Here is a 22166-nt window from a genome sequence, read left to right on the forward strand (position 1 = left end):
TTTTCTTATTAGTTAAATGAGAATAATGAAAGTTATCAATGACTCTTGTGAGGATGAAAAAACCATAGTAACTACCAGATAACAAGCACTCAATAAAAAGTGACTATTAATACTACTCTACCCTAGCCCGTCCCCGTACTGCATTAACACACTCTCATGCTCCTTCTGCCCTGGGTTTAGAGTTTTGCTTGAAACTAGACTGTTACCTTTCAGGCTCTGACCCACCTCCCTGGCTGGAGGTGTAGCTAATGGGCGCTCCACGTGCGGGGAGAGGTTGCCATGGTGACCTCCCAGCGTGGCTTTAGGACCTGGGAGTGAACCAAGCCTTTCCTTTGTTCCAGGGATCCTGGCTATTCTAGATATTACTGCTAGGTGATGACTGCGCATCTGAAAAAGCTGAATGATATTCTTTAGCACATTGTGAAAAGCTGGAAACAATCCAAATTTCTGGCACTAGCGAGCTGGTCCGGTAAGTTACGGTCGAGCCATGCAAAATTGCATGGCGCGGCTATTAAAAATGTTACAGATCTGTGGTTACTGACAGGAAACGGTGTCATGACATGTTGTTAAATGAAAAAAGCAGGTTATGGGGCCGCATAAATCTTGTAACACCCGCCATATAAAACTGTGTTACATTTAACTGCTTGTGTTTATGGATGGAAAGGTGTTCGGAAGGATGTTCCCTGAAGTGCTCAAGGTGGCTCCCTCTAGGCGGCAGTGGTCAGCCCTAGGGATGTGCTCTACTCCCTTCCTCCTTTTCTATGACACTGGAGTTTGCCCACAATGAGCCTGTGTCATTTGGTTTTTTTCACCAAAGCAACAATGCTGTTAAAAGGAAATAAGGGAACCCTTGGCGAGTCTTGGAGAAATTAGCTTTGTGAGCCAATCTGCAGGTTGACCAGCCTTTCCTATTATACCCACCACCTGAGAATCTCGAATCTGAGCCTTCCTCCCTTCCTCCCTGTGCCCCATCCTGACTGCTGGCCCAGGAGCAACCCTGACCTTGAAGACCCCATTCAGGGTAAGTGGGACACAGTTGCATAAAGCCAAACAGCTTGCCCATTTTGGAAAAGCCACCTCACTTCCTCCAGCCGCAGAACCCCTTAGGGGCTCCCTCTGCCATGACCATGGTGAAGGTGGAGCTGGGCAAGAGCACCCTGCACTGGGAGCTCCAGGAAGTCATCAGTCAGTGGTCACATAGTGAGCACCTTGCGTATGCCCTGCTCCAGGCCAGCCCTGGAAAGCCATGGGGTTGAAGAGAGACATCAGTCTGCCCCCAGCATGTGAGGCTCCCGGTCTAGTGGAGGGCTCCAGGAAGGGCTTGCAAATCTAATAACTCTTCATAGTTCTGACAAGGCTCTGCTCTCCCGACTCATGGTCCAAATTTTATGTTCCTATGACAAAGTCATAGGGTCTCCTCTGGAGGTCCTAGAAGACCCCGCTCTTTAGCATATCCTCAAGACCTCCACAGCCCACCCAGCCTCAGCATCACCTGCCACCAGTCTTGCCACATGCCCCACACCCCATCACACCCCATCACTCTTCTTTGTCCTTGAATGCTCCATGTTTTTGCACTTGCTGTTTACTAGGAGAGGGATATCTCTCCTTCCACTTTCTCTTCTTAACAAAATTCTATGCATTCTTTTTTCAAAGACACTATTTGAGAGAGAAGGAAAGAGAGAGAGGAAAGAGAGTGCACAAGTAGTGTGGAGAGGGGGAAGCAGGTCCTCCACTGAGCAGGAAGCCCGACATGGGGCTCAATCCCAGGACTCTGGGATCATGTCCCGGAGCTTAACACAGACGTTTAGCTGACTAAGGCACCCAGGTGCCCATTCTTCAAAACTAAACTCAAGCATCATTTGCAAGAGTCTCTATTATCCTATTTGCAAATTTCACAGTGAAATGCCCTGGCTCCCCACTGGCAAGACTGGCTAAGTCTGCCTGGTTCACTGCTGTGTCCACCGTGCCCAGGCTGGGACCAGGCGCGGTATTGCTGTTGCTTGAATGCATAATTTTTTAAAAGATTTTATTTATTTATTTGATAGAGATCGCAAATAGGCAGAGAGGCAGGCAGAGAGAGAGGGAGAGGCAGACTCCGCTGAGCAGAGAGGTCCCAGCCGAAGGCAGAGGCTTTAATCCACTGAGCCACCCAGGCGCCCCATGAATGGCCCATTTGTCTAGAACCTTCTGCCCAGTGGTTGCCAGGCTTTATTCATAAACCTTACACCTCGGTGCCAAAATGGTGTATTTTCCCTTGGTCCAAAATGTTTATTTGCGAATTTTTAAGGTCTGAAATCTCATACCAACTGTTAAAAAAAAAAAAAAAAAAGAGAGAGACAACTGAGGAAATCTGAACGCCAGATATTTTATGACAGTGAGAAATGATCAGTTCTTAAGGTGCAATCATAGAACCACAGCTGTGTTTTTTAAAGAGCCCTATTCACTGAGAGAACTGTGAAGGAATTACAGATGAAATGATACTATGTCTTAGATCAGCTTCGACGGAATCCAGCTGGGAGCAGGGGTGCTGGGTCAGGGTGGAAGGAAGACTGGCCACAAGATGGTCAGTGTTGAGGTCAGGCATGGAATTTCTGCATATGTCTCAATTTTTGTATATGTTTTAAAAAGGAAATAGTCACATTAAAAAAAAAAAAAAAACCAATCTGAGACAAAACAAAACAAATCCCAAACCCTTGAAATGTGAACTACATCTCAATTCCTCCTCAGACAGTGCATGGCGGCAGACAAAGCAAAATTCTGTTGCTAGAATGATCATTACTCTATTCGCCGACTTTCCTAACACATGGAATATCAACACAACAGTTCCAAAACTGATACAGGAAATGCTGCCTCAGACTCTCCATCTGAACAAGATAAAACCAAAGAACTTGAGGACAAACCGGAAATGCTTCAGGAAGGAGACGATGGCTCCTTTTAAATAAAAGACAGCAGTCCCTGAAAAAAAACCAAAAGGCTGTGTCAGCGGAAAGTATTCGACGATATCTCACAAATCTCTCTTCTCACCATTCTCCGGCTAGGGGAGAGCCAGGGAAAGCTTTTTTTCGAAAGTCTGATAGGAAAAAAACATACTTGAGATACAGTGGTACCACCAACGTACTTTGTGTAGATTTTAACGGTTTTATTGCGTCATTTTTGTCTATCTGTGAGTTTAGACTAGAGCTGTAAAGTCTATTTTTACCAATTTTACATTGATGTATTTTTGATTATTAAATATTTGGTTTTACGGACTTAAATTTTTTAAAAATCTTTATTTATTTATTTGACGGGGGTGTAGAGGGGGGCAGAGGGCGAGAATGTGAAGCAGGCTTCCCACCCAGCAAGGAGCCCTACACAGGGGTCAATCTCCACAACCCTGAGATCAGGACCTGAGCTGAAACCAAGAGTCGCACATTCAACCGACTGAGCCACCCAGGCACCTTCTGACTTAAATTTTTAAGTAAGCTTTCATAAAATGTATAAAATACAGATAATGTAAAATAATATTTCAATATTTAGAATATACAGAGTAAGAGGGCCCTGGCTCTTTTACTCCCATATAACTATCCCCATGCAAGAGCTGGCCTGAGGGGTTCTGGGAATGCAGCCTAGTGGTCCTCAACTTGGGATGCACCTTAGAACCACCTAGAAAGCTCTCAAATATAGTGCTTGGTTGGGCCCACCACAGCTCAATTAAGGTAAGCTCTCCAAAGGTCAGGAAGAGCCGGTGAAGCCCAGTGACCTACAGCATAGCCAGAGCTGAGACGGCTGACATTCTAGTCCAAAGGGAGAACAGAGCCCACCCAGAGCTGGTCTGGCACTGAGCTCTGGGGAGTGAAGACTGGGCTGTCCACACCTCGCAATTCGCTGGCCTCCAGAGCAGGTGTATAGGGGGGTTCGTCCCCCAAGGCTGGGAAAGTGTGAGTTCCTACCAGGTTGATGGAAGATGAATGTGGGTCCTGACTATTGGGGTCAAATGTCAGGCTGCTGGAGAACTCAAGATCCCATCTTCACCCGCTTCCCAAGCCTCTAATCTGATCAGAAACTTAAAAGTCTGAGATAAGGCTGTCAGCCTGCAAGAGAGCCCAGAGCAAAGGAGGACGGAAAGGAGGGAGACCTGGGGAGGACGAGGCACCCAGCACCTTCGCACCTCCTGGGGAGGCAGGTCTGGAACCCTGGAGGAGATCATGCAGCTCATAAGGTGAGAACCAAGATCCCCCAAAGGGCTCTTCTGGGAGGGGGGTTTCTGCTCATACCACAGAGGCACTGACATCCAGGGAGAGAGGCCCGCTTCATGGGCACTGAGCTCCCCACCTGGAAAATATCCAGGTGGGTTCTGGGGCACCTACCCTGGGGAGGAAGGTGAAGTTACAGGTCGAGACAGGGGCCTGGAAAACCTCTTCTCATATCAAGTCCCAAACTCAACTGTGCATCCAAAGACCCAGAGGTGAAGGCTGGAAACACAGACCAGACTAGGTGAGCCCACCTCAGGCTCTCGCAGTCGGAATCCGCAGGGGGCCCCCCCAGAGACCTGGCTGGTTATCAACCTCCAGTGCGGAGTCTCATGCAAGGCCCAGTCCTGAGACCACTGCTCTGAGCTTCTGGGACTGTCCACCTCCACACGGCTTAGGTCCACTCAGGACACAAGACACTCGGAGTCAACAGTGAGAGAAAGAACAAGTTGCTGGGGACCAGGGCCAGGAGGAAAAGGTGGAAAGCGTGTGCTCAGAGGGAAGAGAAGACGAATGAGAGAGGGTCCAGGGATGGGCCCCAAAGGAGGAAAGTTTTAGATTCGGTTCCACATCCCCTCAGGGAGCAGGTGCCCATGACTCGGGCCTTGCTGAGTGCAATGGTCAGAAATCATGGCAGCCCTCAAAGAGATCCCTTCTTTCTGAGGAGACAGACCCCATAACCAACTGGGAGGGATCGCTGGGAACGAAGGAGACAGACTTCTCTGAGAGGCCCCCTGCCTCCCAGACACACTGGCTTGGTGTTTCACAGGTGCCTCAAAGGCCACATAGCCACACGGGAATCATCACCTGTCCTCCTAACCACGCCTCTACGCATGGCTCTCTCTGCTTCCAGACGCCCTACTTTGTCTGCCTGGAAAATTCTATCTCCCCCTTCAGTCCACCCGAGCCCCTCACCTCCCATCTGGCTCTGGGCGTCCTCTGGAGCCCCTTGTCATACCTCGGCCTGCACGGGAGTTTCCAGAGCAGCGTGTCTGTCCCCCTCCTGGACAGCAGGGTCCTGCCATGCTCACAGCTGAGTCCCAGGAACCACGCACAGTGCCTGACATGCTAGGGAGCACTCAGAAGGAAATCTGCCCAGCTGTGCAGGGGAATTCAGAGAAGGGGCCCAGAGCAAGGATGCTGGGTCATCAGAGAAGGCTCCCAGAGGAAGTAAAGCTTGAGAGGGGAAGGGCTGGCTTTGGCAGAGGAGAGAAGGGTGCCTCCAGGGAGGGGGATGGGAAAGTGGGCCGGCATGCTGGTGGTGCGAGATAAGAGCTGGAGAACAGGAAGGTGCGAGAGCACTGCGGGGCATGAGGAGCAGGCCCAGACCCTGGGTGCAGCCCCTCTCCAGGCCCAATAAGTCAAAGCCACCTCTCTCCCTGACTTCCTCCTCAGATGATTCAAATTCATGAGCTGATTTTCTTAGCAATCATTAACTCTGCGCTTCACACATCGGGCCTGGGGGGGATTGTTAACTGATCAAACTGGTGGGTGAACTAGTCCATGTAATTATTACCTAAAGAACATAGTGCACAGGAGCTAGGGAAATGGTCAGGGGTGGCAAGGAGCCGGGGAACTGTGAACTGGCAGAAGAAAGAGGTTCACATGGACTGGGATGGGAGGGGGAGGGGGGCATGTGCCCAACCCTCAGCTGACAAGAGGCCGCTGAAGGTCAAAGGAGGACAGAGGGCCCAGACAGGAAAGGGTGCACAACACACACAGTCATTCCCACCAGAGACAGGGGAGTCTGGGCTCTGGAGTCTGGTCAACCTGGTTTTGAGTCCCAGAGTCCTTTTCGGCCTCGCTTTCCTCCTCTGTAAAATGGGGATGACGTTGATTTGAAGTCCCATTTATTGAGCTCATGGTCTATTCTAGCCCCTTATGGGCATTTTACGCTCCACTGAATTTTCCCAATATGGCCCCACATGGTGGCTTTTATAATCCCAAGTGACTACCTGTCTGGTCTGTTTCGGGCATGAACAGGAACCAGTGTGTAAGCGCTGGGTACGCAGTGGGTGTCCCGTGGCGCCTGAGCTGATAGGATGTGCTCATGTCTCGGGCCGGCTGCAGACCACCAGCTAGATAGCAAAATTGACCCTCCTTCCTCCTCACCGGAGTGGTATTTTTCCTGCTAGCCCAAGGTCATAAGCAATATATTTCACAATATTTGAATGCAGCCATGGATTAAGAGCCCCACTGGCTGACATATGACACTGGTCGTTATTCTAGCATTAGTAGTAAGCACAGGCTTTTTTCAAGGGCTGAAGCGAAACGCATTATTTAAAAACCTCTGAAAAATGGGAATAAAAGGTCCTTCCAAATCAGCCCCCAAGACCGTGTAGCCAGAGCTCAGGAGGGCATCAAGAGTGAACCCTGAGCCTCGGCAGCCAGACCACCTCTGAGGCTCCAGCTGGCCTGAGCTCCTTCCCTGGGGTCTGCAAGGAACCCAAGAGGGCCCACCAGAGTCTACAGCGTGGAACTGGCAAGCATGGGACGGTGGGAAGGGGGAATCCTGGCTGCACCTGTCCCTGAGCTCTGGTCCTCCCTTCCTGCCCCTGAAAGCCCCTACAGCAGCTGGTTAGTGTGGAAACAGTCTCACTTTGCCCAGGGAGGAACACCAAGCCTCCAGATGAAAAGTGAGAAGAAAATCCTCACTTTCATGCTGAGAACACAGCTCTCCCAAGCACGTGTCCCCCAGAGCACAGGGAAGCCGGAAGCACCGTCAAGGTGAACACACACCTGTAAAAGGGTCTCTCATCTCTTGGCCCCGGGATGCCATGCCAGTTTGCATCTGTGTGAGGAGGGAGTAAAGTGGGGCCACCTCAACCGTGTGACTTTCACCATTCTCAACCGTGTGACTTTCACCATTTCGGATTCATTTGTTTGGGTCTTGAAGGAAGGGCCTCAGGTGCATTCTGGAACCCTGAGGACAGGGGAGGGGTCACGGGGCTGAGCTGACATTTTTAGAGGAAATCTTTTTCCTCTCACTTTCCCCACAGAGGCCCCACTCTTCCTCCCTGAGTGGGAGTGAATTCACCTCCACAATCACTGCCCACGGCTGGCGTTCCAGGGGGATAAATTGGAGCAGAGAATCAACAGGTGGGAAGACAACATGGGCAGGGAGCTCACGCGTGACTGAGCCGTCCCTGGGAGGCCCAAGGGACTCTAACTGAGCTGCGTGACCTGTCTGTGCCTCGTTTCTCACCCCAGCATGAGGACAGGGGACAGGGTGCACCCGCCTGCAGCAGCAGGCGCTCAGGGAGGGGAGCTGGAGGCAGGACCGGCCAGGCGCGACCAGGTAGGTGCATGAAGCACTTTGCCTCCCCACCAACCCCCTGTTCCCCAACCCCCCCCACTCCCCAGCTCCAGGAGCCATGACACCCACAGAGCCCTCAGCCTCCTCCTCACACCATCACAGGAGCCTGAGCAAAGCAGGCTTTAATGGAACAAAGCCCACCTTAACTGGGGATGTGCTTTCCCCTTGAAAGTCAAATCCGAGGCCTTGGGACAAAGAAGGGTGGGTGCTTCCGCTTGGCATATCCAGGTGGGCCTGGTGAGACCCGCTGGCCCCAAGCCCAGCCCAAACAGCTCCCCTGACCAAACTCTGGAGAGTTCACTTCCTCAGACCCCTGTTCATCTCTTTTCAGACCTTTAAGGAAATCTCGAGGGTGGCAAGCCAAGGCACCTAAAAGGCAAAATTCCTCTGCTCCAGGACTCCAGGTGAGACACTGGGCATGAAAACTGGACCCAGAGATGCTGGGCCACTTACTTGGGATCACACAGCAAGCTGGGCCTGTGGAAAGTCCAGAAGCCCCAGCCTTGTTAAGAATCCTTCCAGCATTCAAGCGACTGTTGTCAGAGGAACTGTCCCCGGAGGGCAGTGAAGATTAAGACAGACCCGGGCTGGGGGGAGGAGGGAAGGAGGGAAGACGGCGGCGAAGGGAGGAGGAGAGCAGCAGGGCTGTCACTTTCTCCCTCCCACATCCTCTCTTCCAGCCTCGTGGTTAAGCCAAGTGTTTCATCCTCCTTCACACAATTTCCTTTTTTTATCACTTACATTTTTTTTTTAAACCATCAGTCAGGTTCTAGAGAGGATATGCACCAAAAACATCCAAGATATAAACTACCGGCATCCCACGTATCAGAAACCGACACTCTGCCCCCCTCGGTGGCTCCCTCCTCCGCTTTCCAAAAGATCTCCTGCAAGTCTTAGCCCAAGCCCAAGCTGGATCTGGGGAAACACTTGTTTCCTGCCCCGGGGGCAACCAAAGAATCCTTCAGGAGGCAAAAACCCTCACCGGATTCACAGAAGTGCAAGGTCACTGAGTCTCATCCCCATCCCATCTAGCTGCAGGGTCCCGAGGGCTCCCCTGAAAGCAGAGAGGGTTCAACATGCACAACCGGACCCCTCCCAACACTGACAGATCCTGTGGGGACTCCGCTGCCCCCAGGGTACCCATCACCATCCTCCTGTTACCCCGGAATCCTAACCCTCAACCTCCCCTCATGGACGGCTGGCCTGAAATGTGGGGGCCTCCTTGCCAGACCTCTTGCCCGCACCCTTCCCCTCTGCCACCTCTTCCACACCAGCTGCCTGCTCAAGCTCTTCCTCTTTCTAGAAGTCGGATTGGCCAAGCACAGCATGGCTTCCCTTTATTCTCTGCACTGGCGGGTGAGCCCACAGAGCGTGTTGGTACCTTTCTGTGGCGGAGCGGGGAGCAAGCAAATACGACATGATTCTAAGCCCCACAGCCCATGGCCCAGTTCAGAGTTCATCAGAACTAGATGGGTGCCTGCTGAATGTGAGATTCTTTCCCCACAAATTCCACCCTCCAGAAGGTAAATAACGTTCTAGGCAACAAGAAAGAAATCGAGAGGTAGCATGAGTAATCGCCAACCGTGTGCACGCGTTCACGAACTTCCTTTGGACTCACTGACGTGCGGCACACAGGACAGGGATCTGGACCCACATTATTACAAGGGGCAACCTCACCCCCCCCACCCCTCAGCCCCCCAAAAAGACTCTGTGTGACTTGCGGCAGTGTGGGTCAGGGCCCCCAACGAACAAGACCGCAGCCCGCCACTCCACAGCTATTACTCTGTCCGCCATGTTTCCGAAGCTGTTTGTTCTGCAAGAAGTCTCTTCTCCATTCAAATGCCATGAAGCTGAGAACCAGTTGGCCAGTGTGGCAGCTGATCCTGAGGAAGAGAGGCTCTGGGAGCCGAGCGTTCATGGAGGAGGCAGAAACCACCAGGATGGTGGAAGTTCCCCTGAGACTGGAGGGGAAGCATGGCCCCGTGTAGCAGCAGAAAGGTGGGTGTGGGGTGCCATGTGGAGGTGCTGATGGTAGCACGTTGAGGAAGGGAAGGCGGAGAGCTAGGTCATTCAGGGATGGGTGCTGTTAATGTGGCATCAAAAAGGGAAGGGGGCAGGGGAGTCTGCTATCTTGTCAAGAGTTGGGGTGGACCACCAGGCCCTGTTTAGACCTTTTATCGTAAGCAGCCCTACCCTGAACCCCCGTAGGGCGTTAACACAAAATCAAATTATTCCTAGGAATTAAAAAACGGAATTTTTAAATTGTACCCACAGGCCCTGCCCTGCATTGTGGACCCTATCGCTTCTGCTTCTTCTCTGTGGTCAGATCTTCTATGTGGTCAGATCTGCCTCCTCTCCTATCTTTCTCTGCAGCCTTGGTTCTGAGGGTTCTGAGCTGCCCACCCTTCTCCACAGACACCCCCTTGTGCCTCCCAACCAGTGCTTCTGCCATCCCACTGCAAGGCCTTGCCTCATCTCCAGGCAACCTCCTCCAGGAAGCCCGCCCTGAGAGCCTACTTATTTAACCACCCACAGTGGCATCCTAGAGCCTCCCTGAGACTGAAAGAAGATTTTCCTTACTTTCATTTCCTGAGGGGGGGCAAGCTATTCCACACGTAGAGAAGCCACACGTGGCCAGGTGGAGAAGCACAAGTGCTGGTCAGGAGGCAGAGGAAGGAAGGGAAGGCAAAACCGGGCAGGGCAACTGGCTTCGGGTTGTCTAGTCTGAACAGTTCAGGTGGGCTTCAGGGTACAGGGCCATCCATAGTGGGCTGGTCGTTGGGGCTGGGTGGTTCAGGGCGGGAGACGTTAGCGTGGCATGTGAGAGGGAGATAAGGAAGACTCCAGATCACAAGCAAGATCTAAGCAACGGCAGCCTTTAGTCTGTCCCCACGATTCAACGGTGCCCAAGAGACAAACACAGAGCCTAAGAAAGCACACACCATCCACTTGCTTCCCCTTATCGGGCTCAGTTTCTAGAACTTGCTAATCCAATCACTTTCTTGCTAATGCCATCATTCTCCTGTCTAATCTTCTGATGCCTCATCAACACAGCCCCATCCCTGGACTAATTCAACCATCTGCCCGGCAGCCTTCTCCCTTCCTCTGCCTGTTACACAGCAGAGAGGAGGTTCCCAATCCGGAACCCACCCCAGTGCTTCCTCAGGGACCACTACGCCAGGGACCTGCCACTCGGGTGACTCTCTCTGTCGGCATCCATAATTCTTTAAAAAAAAAAAAAAAGGCAGCAAAAGCTTGATCAACTCTGGGGGAAACACTTGTAAGTGATATTCTAGACCAAAGAATAGTTTCCTTAATATAGAGAGATAGTCTCCAATTCCGTAAGTCTAAGACCAAAGACCTGATAGAAAGTAAGCAAAACAGGGACACCTGGGTGGTGAACTCGGTCGGGTGTCTGACTCTTAGTTTTGGCTCAGGTCATGATCTTGGGGTCATGGGACTGAGCCCCATGTTGGGCTCCACGCTCAGCACAGAGTCTGCTTCATATTCTCTCTCCTTCCCCCTCTGCTTTGCTCCCCACCCCGCCTCAAAATTAATAAATAAATCTTTTTTTTTTTTTTTTTTTAAGTAGGCAGAACATGTGAAGAGACAGTTCACAGAAAAGAAAACACAAGTGGCTCTCATGTGTGTGAAAACATGTTCACCCTTATTGGTAGCCCAAGAAATGCAAATTAAAACTCTATTGAGAAACTATTTCTGTCTTCCAGATTGGCAAATATCAGCAAGTTTGGTAACATTTCATGTCAGAGGGCGTGGGAAACCAGCATGCTTGTACATTGCTGCTGGCAGTATACATTCCTAAAAATTCTATGGAGAGCAATTTACTAATGTTTTTCAAAATACAAAGGCACACACTTTCTGGCCCTTCAATTCCACTTCTGAGATTTTATCCCACGGGTAACCACCAGCACTGCCCACTGACTAAAGCACAAGGTGATTCAGTGGGACATTGTTTGTGATGTCCAAAACCCAGGAGATTCCTCAAATAAATGGTGTGACATCCATACCGTAGAACATTCTATAGCCGGAAATAAGAATGAAAAAGTACTTTACGTACTGATCTGGAAGCATTCCAAGACAGCTAAGTGGGAAAAGAACAAATGAGGGGCAGAAAGGAACACACAGTGTACTAACGCTTGGGGAGAACTACTCTCCATGTATGTTTTAATTCACGCAAGAAATAAAGTGCGTGCGAAACTGGGAAAGTTGCTTGCAAGAAGGGAGAACACTAGGAGGCTAAGGAAGACGGTAGATGGAGACTTTTCACAGTTAAATCTTTGCAATTTTAAAAATTATGATCCATGCACATTTATTTTCTAAGAAAAAAGACAGGGGCAACAAGCAGATTAGATGAGCAAAGGGTTCGGGCTTCCACAGTCTCTTCTCACCTCTACAGCAGACAGGCTTTTGGCGAAACCCTCAGCCTGCTGTCTCCCTTCCCTCCTCCCTTACTCCCCAGCGGCCTCTGCCAGACCTGCCTGAGCTGCCCCAGGGGAACTGGCCTCCCTGATTTCAGGTCTCCGGCCTCCAGCGGCTGCTTGCCAGTCCTCGCTCTGGCTCCACCCACTTCACGGCGGCCACGCCCTCCTCCTTGAACACGCCTCCCCCAGTTTCCGGAGCACCAAGCCTTACCGGTTTCTGTGCTCCCTCTCTGAGCAGTCTTCCCCAGTCTCTAAATGGTGAAACTCCCCTCCAGGTCCTCCTCTTTGCTCTTCTCTTCTTGGTCCACACGCCACCCCGAGGCTTCACTCGTCATGGGTTTGCAGGTAACTCCCAAATGTGTTAGTTCCTGCCAGACCTCTTGTCTGACCTCAGGGCTCCACGTGGAAGTAAGTCTCCAGGGGTCTCAAACCCAACATGCCCAAGTGTCACTCACCAGCTTCCAGCCAGTTCTGTCCTCCACTTCAGAGAGGCTTCCTTGCCTGTGCTCCCTCCCAAGTATTCCTAGAAGCCAGCCACTCTCCCCACCTCCACCAAGGCTCCCTTCACCGGTTTCCCTTCATGCTCTCTCCCACCTCAGGGCCTTTGCACACACTGTCACCTGTGCCTTGAATACTCTCCCCTCTGCTCCCACACCTGTTCCTGCTTTATCTTGATTCTTATATATCTTCTAGAACTCAGATTAACATTCCTTCAAGAACGCTTTCCTGGCCTCCAGACCAAAGGATGTCAACTAAAGGTGATTTTTGTCCCCCCAGGGGACATTTGGCAATGTTTTGAAGACATTTTTGGTTGCTACGAATGGATTGGGGTGTGTGTAGAGCTCCTGGCATCTAAGGCGTATAGAGGCCAGGGGCGCGGCCAAAGGCACACAGCAGCTCCCATGACCAAGAATTCTCTGGTCCAAAATGTCAGTGGTGCTGAGGTGAGAAACCCAGCTGTAGACTAAATGACACACTTTTAAAACATGCTCCATTATCACCTAACCCCACTGTGATTAAATATTTAACTGAGCAAAGGTATCAGCCACATTCTATTATCTAAGCTTTATAGGATGAATAAATGAATTGAAGTCACTGGCTCATGTTTATCTCTGTATCTCCCACCCCCAGTGCCCAGCCTTAAGTACAGAGATTGATTGTCTGGACTGATAAAAGTGGACAGGATTGGACCTGTCCCAGGAAGAGGCCGCTTCGTTTCCTGGCTTCCAACTCTGATGAGTCCTCTGTGCCATGCCATGGCAGTCCTTCCCCTGGCCCCTTGACCAGCTCGCTCCTCTCCTGGTACCACAGCTCTGCCCACCCCACAAACCCTCATCTCCACCCGAGTGGTTCCAAGACACCCTTCAAGCCATCCAGCCTGGGCTTCCTCCTCCATCATCTTGTCAGGCCAGCCACTTCCCCTGTAAGCCAACCCAGCAGGGGCACCACCAGTCATCCCGCCGCCAAGGCACAAACCCAGTCGCCTCTGGGCAGCGTGCCCACCCTCACGCCTGAACCCTCCACGCGCCCCAACTGTGTGGCTTCATGTGTTACCCAGTTTTGTTTGCCTTAAGCCTCTTTCCCTCCCGGTCCACCTGTGACACCACCCCTGTGACATCTTTCTAAGACACCAGCGGTCTGTGTCACTTCCCGATTACAAACCCTGTCCAAAGGGGCACCTGGGGGGCTCAGTTGGTAAAGCGCCCAGCTCTGGGTTTTGGCTTAGGTCATGATCTCCTGGTTGTGGTATCGAGCCCCGCCATGGGCTATGTGCTCAGCACAAAGCCTGCTTCAGGCTTTCCCCACTCCCGCCTCTCACTCGCATGCTCTCTCAAATAAACAAATCAAATCTTTAAAACCAAACAACCCTTCCATGCTTCTCAGAGCCCAGGCTCTCCAGCCTGGTCCCAGACCCTTCCTCCTCTGCCCTCTCCTTGGCCTCCTTGCCCGCCACACCCTGCTTCAACCCAGAGTACACACACCACTGGGTTTCATGGTGCAGTTTAGGCTTTCCCCTCCCCTGCCTTCCCCTTACCAAGATGCTTGGTTAGCTAGGTTAGTTTAGCTCGTGTTCATCCTCAAAGCCTAATTCTAATACTTCTTCCTCAACAGCACAGTGATCCCTCAAAAACTTAAACACAATTTCCATACCATCCAGCAGTTCTGCTTCTGGGGATATACTCAACAAAGAACTGAAAGCAGGGACTCACACAGATACCTGCACGCCCGTGTTCACAGCAGCATGACTGAAGACAGCCAAAAGGTCGAAGCAAGCCAGAGGGCTGTCCACAGATGAATGGGTAGAGAACACGCAATGCTTCCATACAGTGGACACTAGTCAGTCCTTGAAAGGAGAGAAAATCCGGGGCTCCTGGGGGGCACAGTCGGTTCAGCTTCTGACTCCCCTTTGGGCTCAAGCCCTGCTCCCAGGGTTGTGAGATTGGGTCCCGGGGCTGGGCTGGGTGCCCAGCAGGGAGACTGCTTAAGATTCTCCCCTCCTCCCCTCCCTCTCGCTCTCTCATTCTCTCTCTCTAAAATAAGTAAGTCTTCAAAAATTGTTTAAAAGGGAAAGAAAATCAGATGTCCCTTAACACAAATGAGCCTTACCACAGGGTGCTCAGTGAAACAAGCCAGATGCAGGAGTCTGCGTGTCCCCTGATCCCGCTCCTACGGGGTACCCAGGATGATCAGATTCGTGGAGACCCAATGAAGAATGGTAATCACCAGGGGCTGGCAGTTGGAGGAGATGGGGAGTTCGTGTTTAACGAGTACAGAGTTCTGTTTGTGTCTACACTGAGTCTACAGGGCAGATTGGTAAAGACAGTTACAGACTGAATCTTCGTCCGCACAGACTGAAGGACTGAAGGCCTCGGCAGGCAGGGACTGTGTCTAATTAACTGACTGCTCCTAGCCCTGCCGCTGACAGCCATCTATAGGCCTTCAAGGCAGATGGTTAAAAAAAAAGGGGGTCAGGAGGGGTGCACTTCTAATCACAAAATGAAGAGGTCATGGGGATGTGATGTGCAGCATGGTGACTAGAGTCAGTGATATGTTGTGCAGACTTGGAAGTGGTCAAGAGTAGAGCCTAAAAGTCAGCTTGGGATGGGGACAGGCAGTAACCAGATTTACCGTGGCGAACCCCTCGCAGGGTATATGGACGTCAAATCATCATGGTGTACACCAGAAATCAATGTTCTGTAGCAAGTAAACCCAGTAAAAAAGTTTTAAAAGAAACAGAAAGAACAACCCAAACCAATCATTTTGGTTAACATTATCCCGAATCTCACAGCCTGTCATCCCCAGGACAGCGATTTACTTCCAGCACCCATGGAAAAACCCCTCCCCTCTCTGGAGAAGAGACCTCTTCATCCTTCTGTCAAGCAGTGAGGTCAGAAGGGACTTCTGTGGACAGAGTTAATAAACAGCTCACTTGGGAGGAATAAACAAGACCAAACCAGGGCTGGGTCCAGTCCGTGTAGGCTGCATGGCCCTTGTGTCCAACACCAGTGGGTTCTGCCCCTCCCCCTCTGCTTGGCGGGTGGGCTGATTCACTTCCTGTATCCTCCCAGGGGCAGGCAGAGAGAGAGGGGAGAAAGGCCCATGTAGGAGGAGAAGCTGAGTCCTTAGGGCTCAGGGGGATGATTAGTCACTGGTGGAAGGCTCCTGACCCTAGTGCATGTGCCGGCCACAGGCATGCCCGCCCCCCATCTTCTTATGTAACCCAAGGTCTGGAAGGCAAAGCGGACTTGGCCGTGGTGCTCAGCAAGAGGCAAAGGCCCAGAACCTCCCTTTTCTTCCCAGCGCATGTCCCACCCTAAGAGCCCCTGGACCCCTCTCCCTGGGCTCCTTGTTGACACACAGGCCATGTTTATAAAACAGGGACTAGAAAAGGCAAATGCGTCCCCCATCCTGAGGATAATCCGAGGGGGGTCATCAAGGATCATCCAACCCAGAGGTTCTCAACCAGGGATGATCCTGCCTTCGAGAACATTTAGCATCCTCTCGAGACATCTTTGGTTGTCAAGAAGGAGTGAAAGGTGGTGCTCCTGGCATCCCCGGGGGGGGGGGGCGGTGGTTAGAAGCCGAGGATGCTGCTGAGCACTCCACAATGCACAGGACAGCCCCCACAGCAAAGAACTATCCAGAAGAACCATCCCAGACATGGGCAGTGCTGAAGTGAGAAACCCTGATCTAAGCCAAGCTGTCTTTTACAGGTGAGGAAACTGAGGCCCAGGAAGCGACCTGGCCGAAGTTGCACTGTGACAAACTAGTACCAGGATTAGAATCCAGTTCCCGCCGGCCACCAGCCTCCTCCAGCTACCAGGCATGCAGTGACCAGCTCAGAGACTGGTAGCAAGCTGGCAGGGTGGCCGAATGCGGGACCACAGGATTGAGAAGCCCAAGACGGCTCTACTCCTTGGACAGGCCCCAATCATCCTGCTCAGGTCAGCCTGGCCAGGGGTCCCCGAATAATCAAAGGGGAAGAACGTCTCAAGGACCGTGGTGCATCCAGGCAAAACACCTTTTGGATGCCTAGGCAGAGTTCATAACTCAAATCACCACGGAGCACGCTGGGGGTGGCCCTGGCCTGGTTCAAGGCCAGGAGCCAGGACAGCTCTCTAAAGCAAACCTCACTTTCGAGGGCACAGCGTGGGCTCGGCTAGGGGGGCCCCGCTTCTTCTCCTAGACACTAAAATTGATTGTCTCTCTCGCACCTTCTGGCTTCTCACTACCATCTACATAATTTCAAAATATTATATCGAGTCACCCTTGTCCTTGCCCCCAGGGAATGAGCACTGTGTTCCCAACTGCAAGCCAAGCACCAGGGCGCAGGTCCAGGCGTCAGAGCTGACAGAGCACCCCATCACTGGAGGACTGACTCACCTCATGTCACAACAGGGGTACTTTTCCATCCCCTGTTGCTGGAAGCCACCAGCCTCATCGTGATGGTGGTGATAAAGAGGAGGCCAGGGGTCAAAAATGCATGAGCTATGTCTCAGGCTGGGGCCTCACTCACTCCAGCGGAAGGGACGAAACAGGGAGCAGCTGGGGAGCAAGAATGGGAGAAGCAACGGTGGCTTGGGACCCAGGAGGCACCAGGACAGAATCACTGCTTCAGGCAAGTGTTACCTTTGTTTCCTCCATCTCCCTGTCCTCTTCCTCCACAATTTTTCAAAGCAGCTGGTAAACTCCCATACATCCTTAGAGGCACAATTTCCAGCATCTCCCCCAACACCAAGGCACAGGGACATTCCCAATCTTAATATGGCAAACCACAGTGGCAATGAAAAAGGATTTGGGGGTCAAGAGCAGGGCTCAGGGAAACAGCCGAAGTCCCCACTTGTCTACTGAGTGGGCCCATACGAGAACAGCTTCCTCTGTGTGGGGGTGCCGACCACCCTGGCCCCCAGGCTCTCCATCCCATCTGTGTGGCCCACTGGGTTGTAGTGCCCGGCAACCAGCTGACAATTATTGAATGCTTATTCTCAGTATTAAAAATGCGACCATCGCCCCCTCCAAGCAATCAGGAAAGAAGGCAGGGACTGCATTTCCCATGAGCGTGAGGAGGAAACGCCTCCAGGGACCCCACCTCCCACCTATGCCCCTGCCAGCTTCCTTGGAAAATCTTCTTCCATCTATCCTCCAGATGACTCCACAGGGCCCCAGAGTTTTCCTTAAAACACAGATAAAATTCCTTAAAAATGACAGCTGGATGAATGACTGGGGGCAGGGGTTGGGAGCTGAAGCTACTTAGTGCACCTAGGCTTTTTTTTTTTTTTTTACCACATAAAGTTTTAGCTTCTACTGTAGACGATTCTTGGCCCTCCTCTCCACCCCCAAACTCGAGTTTCTCCATCCTGCTTGTCCCTACACCTATGTAGTTCTTGAGTCCTCCAAGGAAACCACTCTTAACAGATTCCTAAGGGAGGCCTCAGAGCCCCAAGCTTTCCCCAGGACCTTGGGTAGGACAGTGTCCTCACTCTTCCTGGTGCACACATCTGGTCACACCTTCTCAGCCTGGTTTGTCATCCCTGGCCCAGTGGTCTGGAGCTCCTTCCTTTCTCCCAGGGCTGCCAAGGGCACAGCTTTGGTCCCCCTTGGTTTTCCAGTGTCCCAGGGAATTTTTTAAAGGCTGCCTGGAAGAGGCACTATTTTCAGCAGTACCAAAGGAACCAACTACCTTTGGAAAGCAGCCTTGCGAGTCTTCTTTTGGGGATGTAACCCATCTCCCTCTGCTTCTCCCTGGTCTGAAAGTGGAGATCCGCAAGAAGTGGATCCGGGGTGGGGCACCTGGGTGGCTCAGTCATTAGCGCCTGCTTTTGGCTCAGGTCCTGATCCCAGAGTCCTCGGATCAAGCCCTGCATTGGGCTCCCTGCTCAGCCAGAAGCTGGCTTCTCCCTCTCCCACTCCCAATGCTTGTGTTCCCTTCCTCACTTTGTCTCTCTCTACCAAATAAATATAATCTTAAAAAAAAAAAAAAAAAAGAAGTAGACCTGGGGAAACCCTTGCTGTCTGGAAAGGCACACTAGCATTATGGATGTGCTTGCCGACTGCCCCAAGTGGGTAAGGAGGTCAAGGACCCTCTGAGGTAGTAGGCACCTTTTGGGTCCTACCTTTCAGAGGACCCTCTTTCTCCACCAAGGGCAGAGGTCCATCAGCTGCAAATGGAGCTCTGTCATTTCAGGTTCATTTCTTCTGGTCTGCTGAGTACCTCCTGCGAGCCAGGCACTACCTCCAGAGCAGTGAGCCCAACAGGTGCCTGCTCTCTTGTGGTCCTGTGGCGGGCAAGGAGCTGGCTTTCTCCCCCAGGAGCTACCGAACCCGATTTTCTTTCTTCTTGGTGGGACCCTCTCCTGACCTCCCCCTTCCAGGGGAAGAACCTCAAGGGATGAGGGGAGAAGAAATGAACCCCTGCTGAGTCAGGGGCCCAGCAAAACTGGAGAACCAACCATCTGGTTCTAGGAGACTGGCTTGAAGTTCAGATACACCATTTTCTCCCAGCAAATTATTGAACTTCTTTGAGTCCCTTTTTTGTTCATTTGTCAATGGAATAAGACCCACTGCCTCACTGGCTTATGGGGGAGAGAAGGGGTGAAATCAGAGATGTGTCCATGTTAGTTCTCTGATTGGCAAACCTCCCTCGTCTGTTCTCTCCCGTCCTGCGCGGGCAGTGGCACCGTCTAACCCCAACCCAGCAGATCCGTCCAGGCCCCTGACGGGCTGCAGGAGAGCCATGCTCTCTCCTGCGCAGGGCTGGGGTTTGGGGGCGCCCAAGGATGCCAAGGCAGGGCAGAAGCCGGGATTTCCCACTGCAGCAGGGCCTAGACGGCCGCCCCGACAGAGGCCGCCCCCTCACCCGCACCCCTCCTGCCGAGGCCGGCTCTCCCTCATGCATCTGGCCAGAGGCGGCGGGAGACGCGAATGTAAACATCCCTCCAAAAATCGCCAACTCCGCAGTCCCCAGCGCAGGACTCTGTGAAGGGGCTGCGGGGACGAGGAGGGACGCAAACGCTCAGGGGAGTGAGAAATGGAACTACCGAGAAGACCAGCATCCCCCGTGTCGGCGGAGACCCCGCGCGCGCCCGCCCAGGCTCCGCACCGGCCCCCCGCGGGACAGGACCCCGGGCCGGGGCGTGCGGGGCCACGGGTGCCGGTCGCTCCGCCCGATGCGCGGCCATTCCGGCGCCAACTTCCCGAGAGCGGCCCTCGGGCGGCGGGCAGCGTGGGGACGGCGGGGTGCGCGTGGACCCCCAGCCGCGGAGGACGCGCGCGGAGCCGGTCAGGAGTCCCGCCCTCGGTTACCTGGCTTACGAGGGTCGCCGGCGGCCGGCGAGGGGCGCAGGGGCGCGGCACGGGCCGGCCGGACACCGGGACACTCCTCCGGGGTCTCGGCGGCCCTCAGACATGCGGGCGCTGCACCTGGCCCGGCCAGTCGGCGCGCCTCCCCGCGGGTCCCGCCCCCGGTGCCCTCCCGCGCAGGGCGGGGCGGGGCGCGTCGGCCCCGGGGGAGGAGCCGAGGGCAGGGGGCACCCCCTCCCGGCGCCTGCCAGCACCCAACCGCGTGCCCCCGACGCCTGACTCGGTGACCTCCAGTGCGGCGCCCACCATTCGCCTGCCGGAGATGCCACCCAAGCGCTGTGCCTGGTGGAGTCGCGAGGGGCGCATAGGCCCCCCCACCCCTGGGACCCTTTCACGTGCTTCACGTCCACCCCTACTCCTGGGGGCCAAGGTCTGGGAGCCTGCCCTTCAGAAGAATGCACCGGGTGGAGCACGGGAAAGGAAAAAAAAACAACTGGGTACCCGCAGCCCCACCCCACCACGTCCTTTCCCCACCCCGGGCTGTTCTTGGCCTTGGCGTCAGCTCCACTGGCTCTCTCCGGAATGCCCTTGCCCCGGGGGAGCTTTGCCACCCTCTGCTTTTCCTCAGGACTCCATTTCCCTGATCTGGAAGGTGCTGGGCCTGGACGCCTGCCACTCAGTGGACACAGCGACAAGAGTTGAAGGGACACAGGGGACAATGAAGAAACAGCCCTCCAGCCTGTGAGGCTGCTCCCAGGTGCTGAAGGAGCAGGTTGCTGCTATTTCCTGCCTGCTCCCACCCGACCTCCCGAGGAATTCTGGAACATGCATCCTTTGGACAAAACTTCCAGACTGAGATGGAGGTTGTCCTTCCTTGCCCGCCCAGGCCTTCTGGGTTCTTTCTGCTAACTGCCTTGCCATGTTTGTTAAATGTGCAGACACAGTGGAAGGAGCACAGGACCAGGAGTCCTGAAGCTTCCATTTAGGTCTGTGACCTTAGACAAGTCTCTATCCCTTTCTGAACCTGTTTCCCCACTTGCTGTGAGTTAATTATCTCTAAGGCCCTTTTTATGGATCCTGAGTCGTGCTATGGGGCGTCTTGCTGAGGTTTCCTTGTAGCTGTAAAGCAGTGTGTGTATGTGCGTGTGTCTCAGTCTAATCAGCCTGTCCTGTCAGAGGTAATTCTCGGAGGAAAGTGAGGTGGCCACGCAAACAGGCAGCCAGCCTGTGCAAACCAGAGCTTGACAAGAACGGTCAGCACAGAGGGAACAGGTCCCAGTCCAGCTTTTGCTGAATTCAGAGTGGCCTTGGACAAGTCCGTCGTTAATAATCCCGGCTTTGCCTTCCCAAGGGTTTGGGGGATTAAATGACATATGAGATGTGAAGCCCTTTGAAGGGGAAGGCAAGGCGCGGCGCTATGTGCTTTCTGATGTCATCTTTTGATGCCTGTGACAGTGATGGGCTTCTGAGGCAGAATAGGCAGAACAGGGTGTCCCGCTTTCAAAGTCTAGGGCTGGTCGCACCCCCTCCCCTCTCCACTCTTGCAGAAGCTGTGGCGCACACAGAGCGGTCACACAGCCCACCACCAGCATCCCCCGCCAAAGCAAACAGGGGCCACCTGTGCCCACTGCAGGCTTCTCTGTGTGCACCTTAGGACCCAAAGGGCAAAGATTAAGGGGCTTCCGAAGCCAGAAGGAGGGTGCTCAGATTAATTGATCAGCCTGTCTTGACCAACCACCTGGTTGGCAGGTGCGGCAGCTCCCCCATCCCACCTCTGCCGCAGGAAGATTAAAGCCCATCTGAATGGTGAAACAGGACCCCCTGAAGAAGGATGTGGAGCAAGGAGGGCAGCTGTGGATGCACACAGGGAGGGCAGAGCCGGGTGATGGGGGAATGGGGAGCACTTTGGACCACATGGAGAAGAATTTATGGAGTATTGGGTTCAACTCCCCCACTTCACACGGGAGGAAACGGAGACCCAGAGAGGAAGAGTGACGTACCCAAGGTCACACAGGGAGCAAAGGATTCGGAGCTAGAACTAGAACCAGGACTTGAGAACTCTGTAGAGTGTCTGGGCCCCCTGTGCAGCCTAAAAGGGCAGGAAGCATGGGAAGGACTGGGAATGTTCTAGGAGGAGCATGCGAGCCCAGGAGAAGGAGCCGAGCCAATGTACAGAGTTGGGAGCAGAGGGGAGGGTGCTACAGTCCCAGGGAGGGTCTGCAAAGCAACGCTGGGAGCTGCAGACCTTGGAGGATTTTGAGGCCACACCCATTGGGAGATACCTGAATCTCCCAGGGAGGTGGCAGAGGACATGTCAGAGAAGGCAGTGAAGTGACACGGAAAGAGCACCAGGAGTCAGGCAGCCTGTGTCAAGATGGC

General features: G+C 53.2%; 1 protein-coding gene and 2 long non-coding RNA genes across 9 annotated transcripts in view; 2 read left to right on the forward strand and 1 right to left on the reverse strand.

The window, feature by feature from the left end:
- Nucleotides 1-20369, reverse strand: part of LOC309867843 (membrane progestin receptor gamma) — a 74924-nt gene extending 54555 nt beyond the window's left edge. For 4 of the 6 annotated variants that reach the window (XM_082736913.1, XM_082736908.1, XM_082736909.1 and 1 more), the window contains exon 1: nt 5188-5563. In XM_082736913.1, the coding sequence (XP_082593039.1) occupies nt 5188-5296 (109 nt within the window). In that variant the 5' untranslated portion in view covers nt 5297-5563. Of the gene's footprint in view, nt 1-5187; nt 5564-12198; nt 12291-19790 lie in introns of those variants that run through there. The other 2 variants (XM_082736911.1, XM_082736912.1) reach the window with 2 other exon arrangements.
- On the forward strand, nt 3565-11461 carry LOC309867857. Of its 2 annotated transcripts, XR_014313349.1 has the most exons (4): nt 3565-4198; nt 7877-7949; nt 9350-9543; nt 11138-11461. It is a non-coding gene; the product is annotated as an uncharacterized lncRNA (long non-coding RNA). The 2 variants fall into 2 exon arrangements; XR_014313350.1 differs by lacking the exon at nt 11138-11461 and having other exon boundaries at nt 6792-10474.
- LOC309867860 lies at nt 16651-19005 on the forward strand. The gene is made up of 2 exons (XR_014313354.1): nt 16651-17106; nt 18673-19005. It is a non-coding gene; the product is annotated as an uncharacterized lncRNA (long non-coding RNA).
- Nucleotides 20370-22166: the final 1797 nt, after the last annotated feature.

This window comes from Mustela nivalis (assembly GCF_964662115.1).
Source record: "Mustela nivalis genome assembly, chromosome: 6".
NCBI lineage: Eukaryota > Metazoa > Chordata > Mammalia > Carnivora > Mustelidae > Mustela > Mustela nivalis.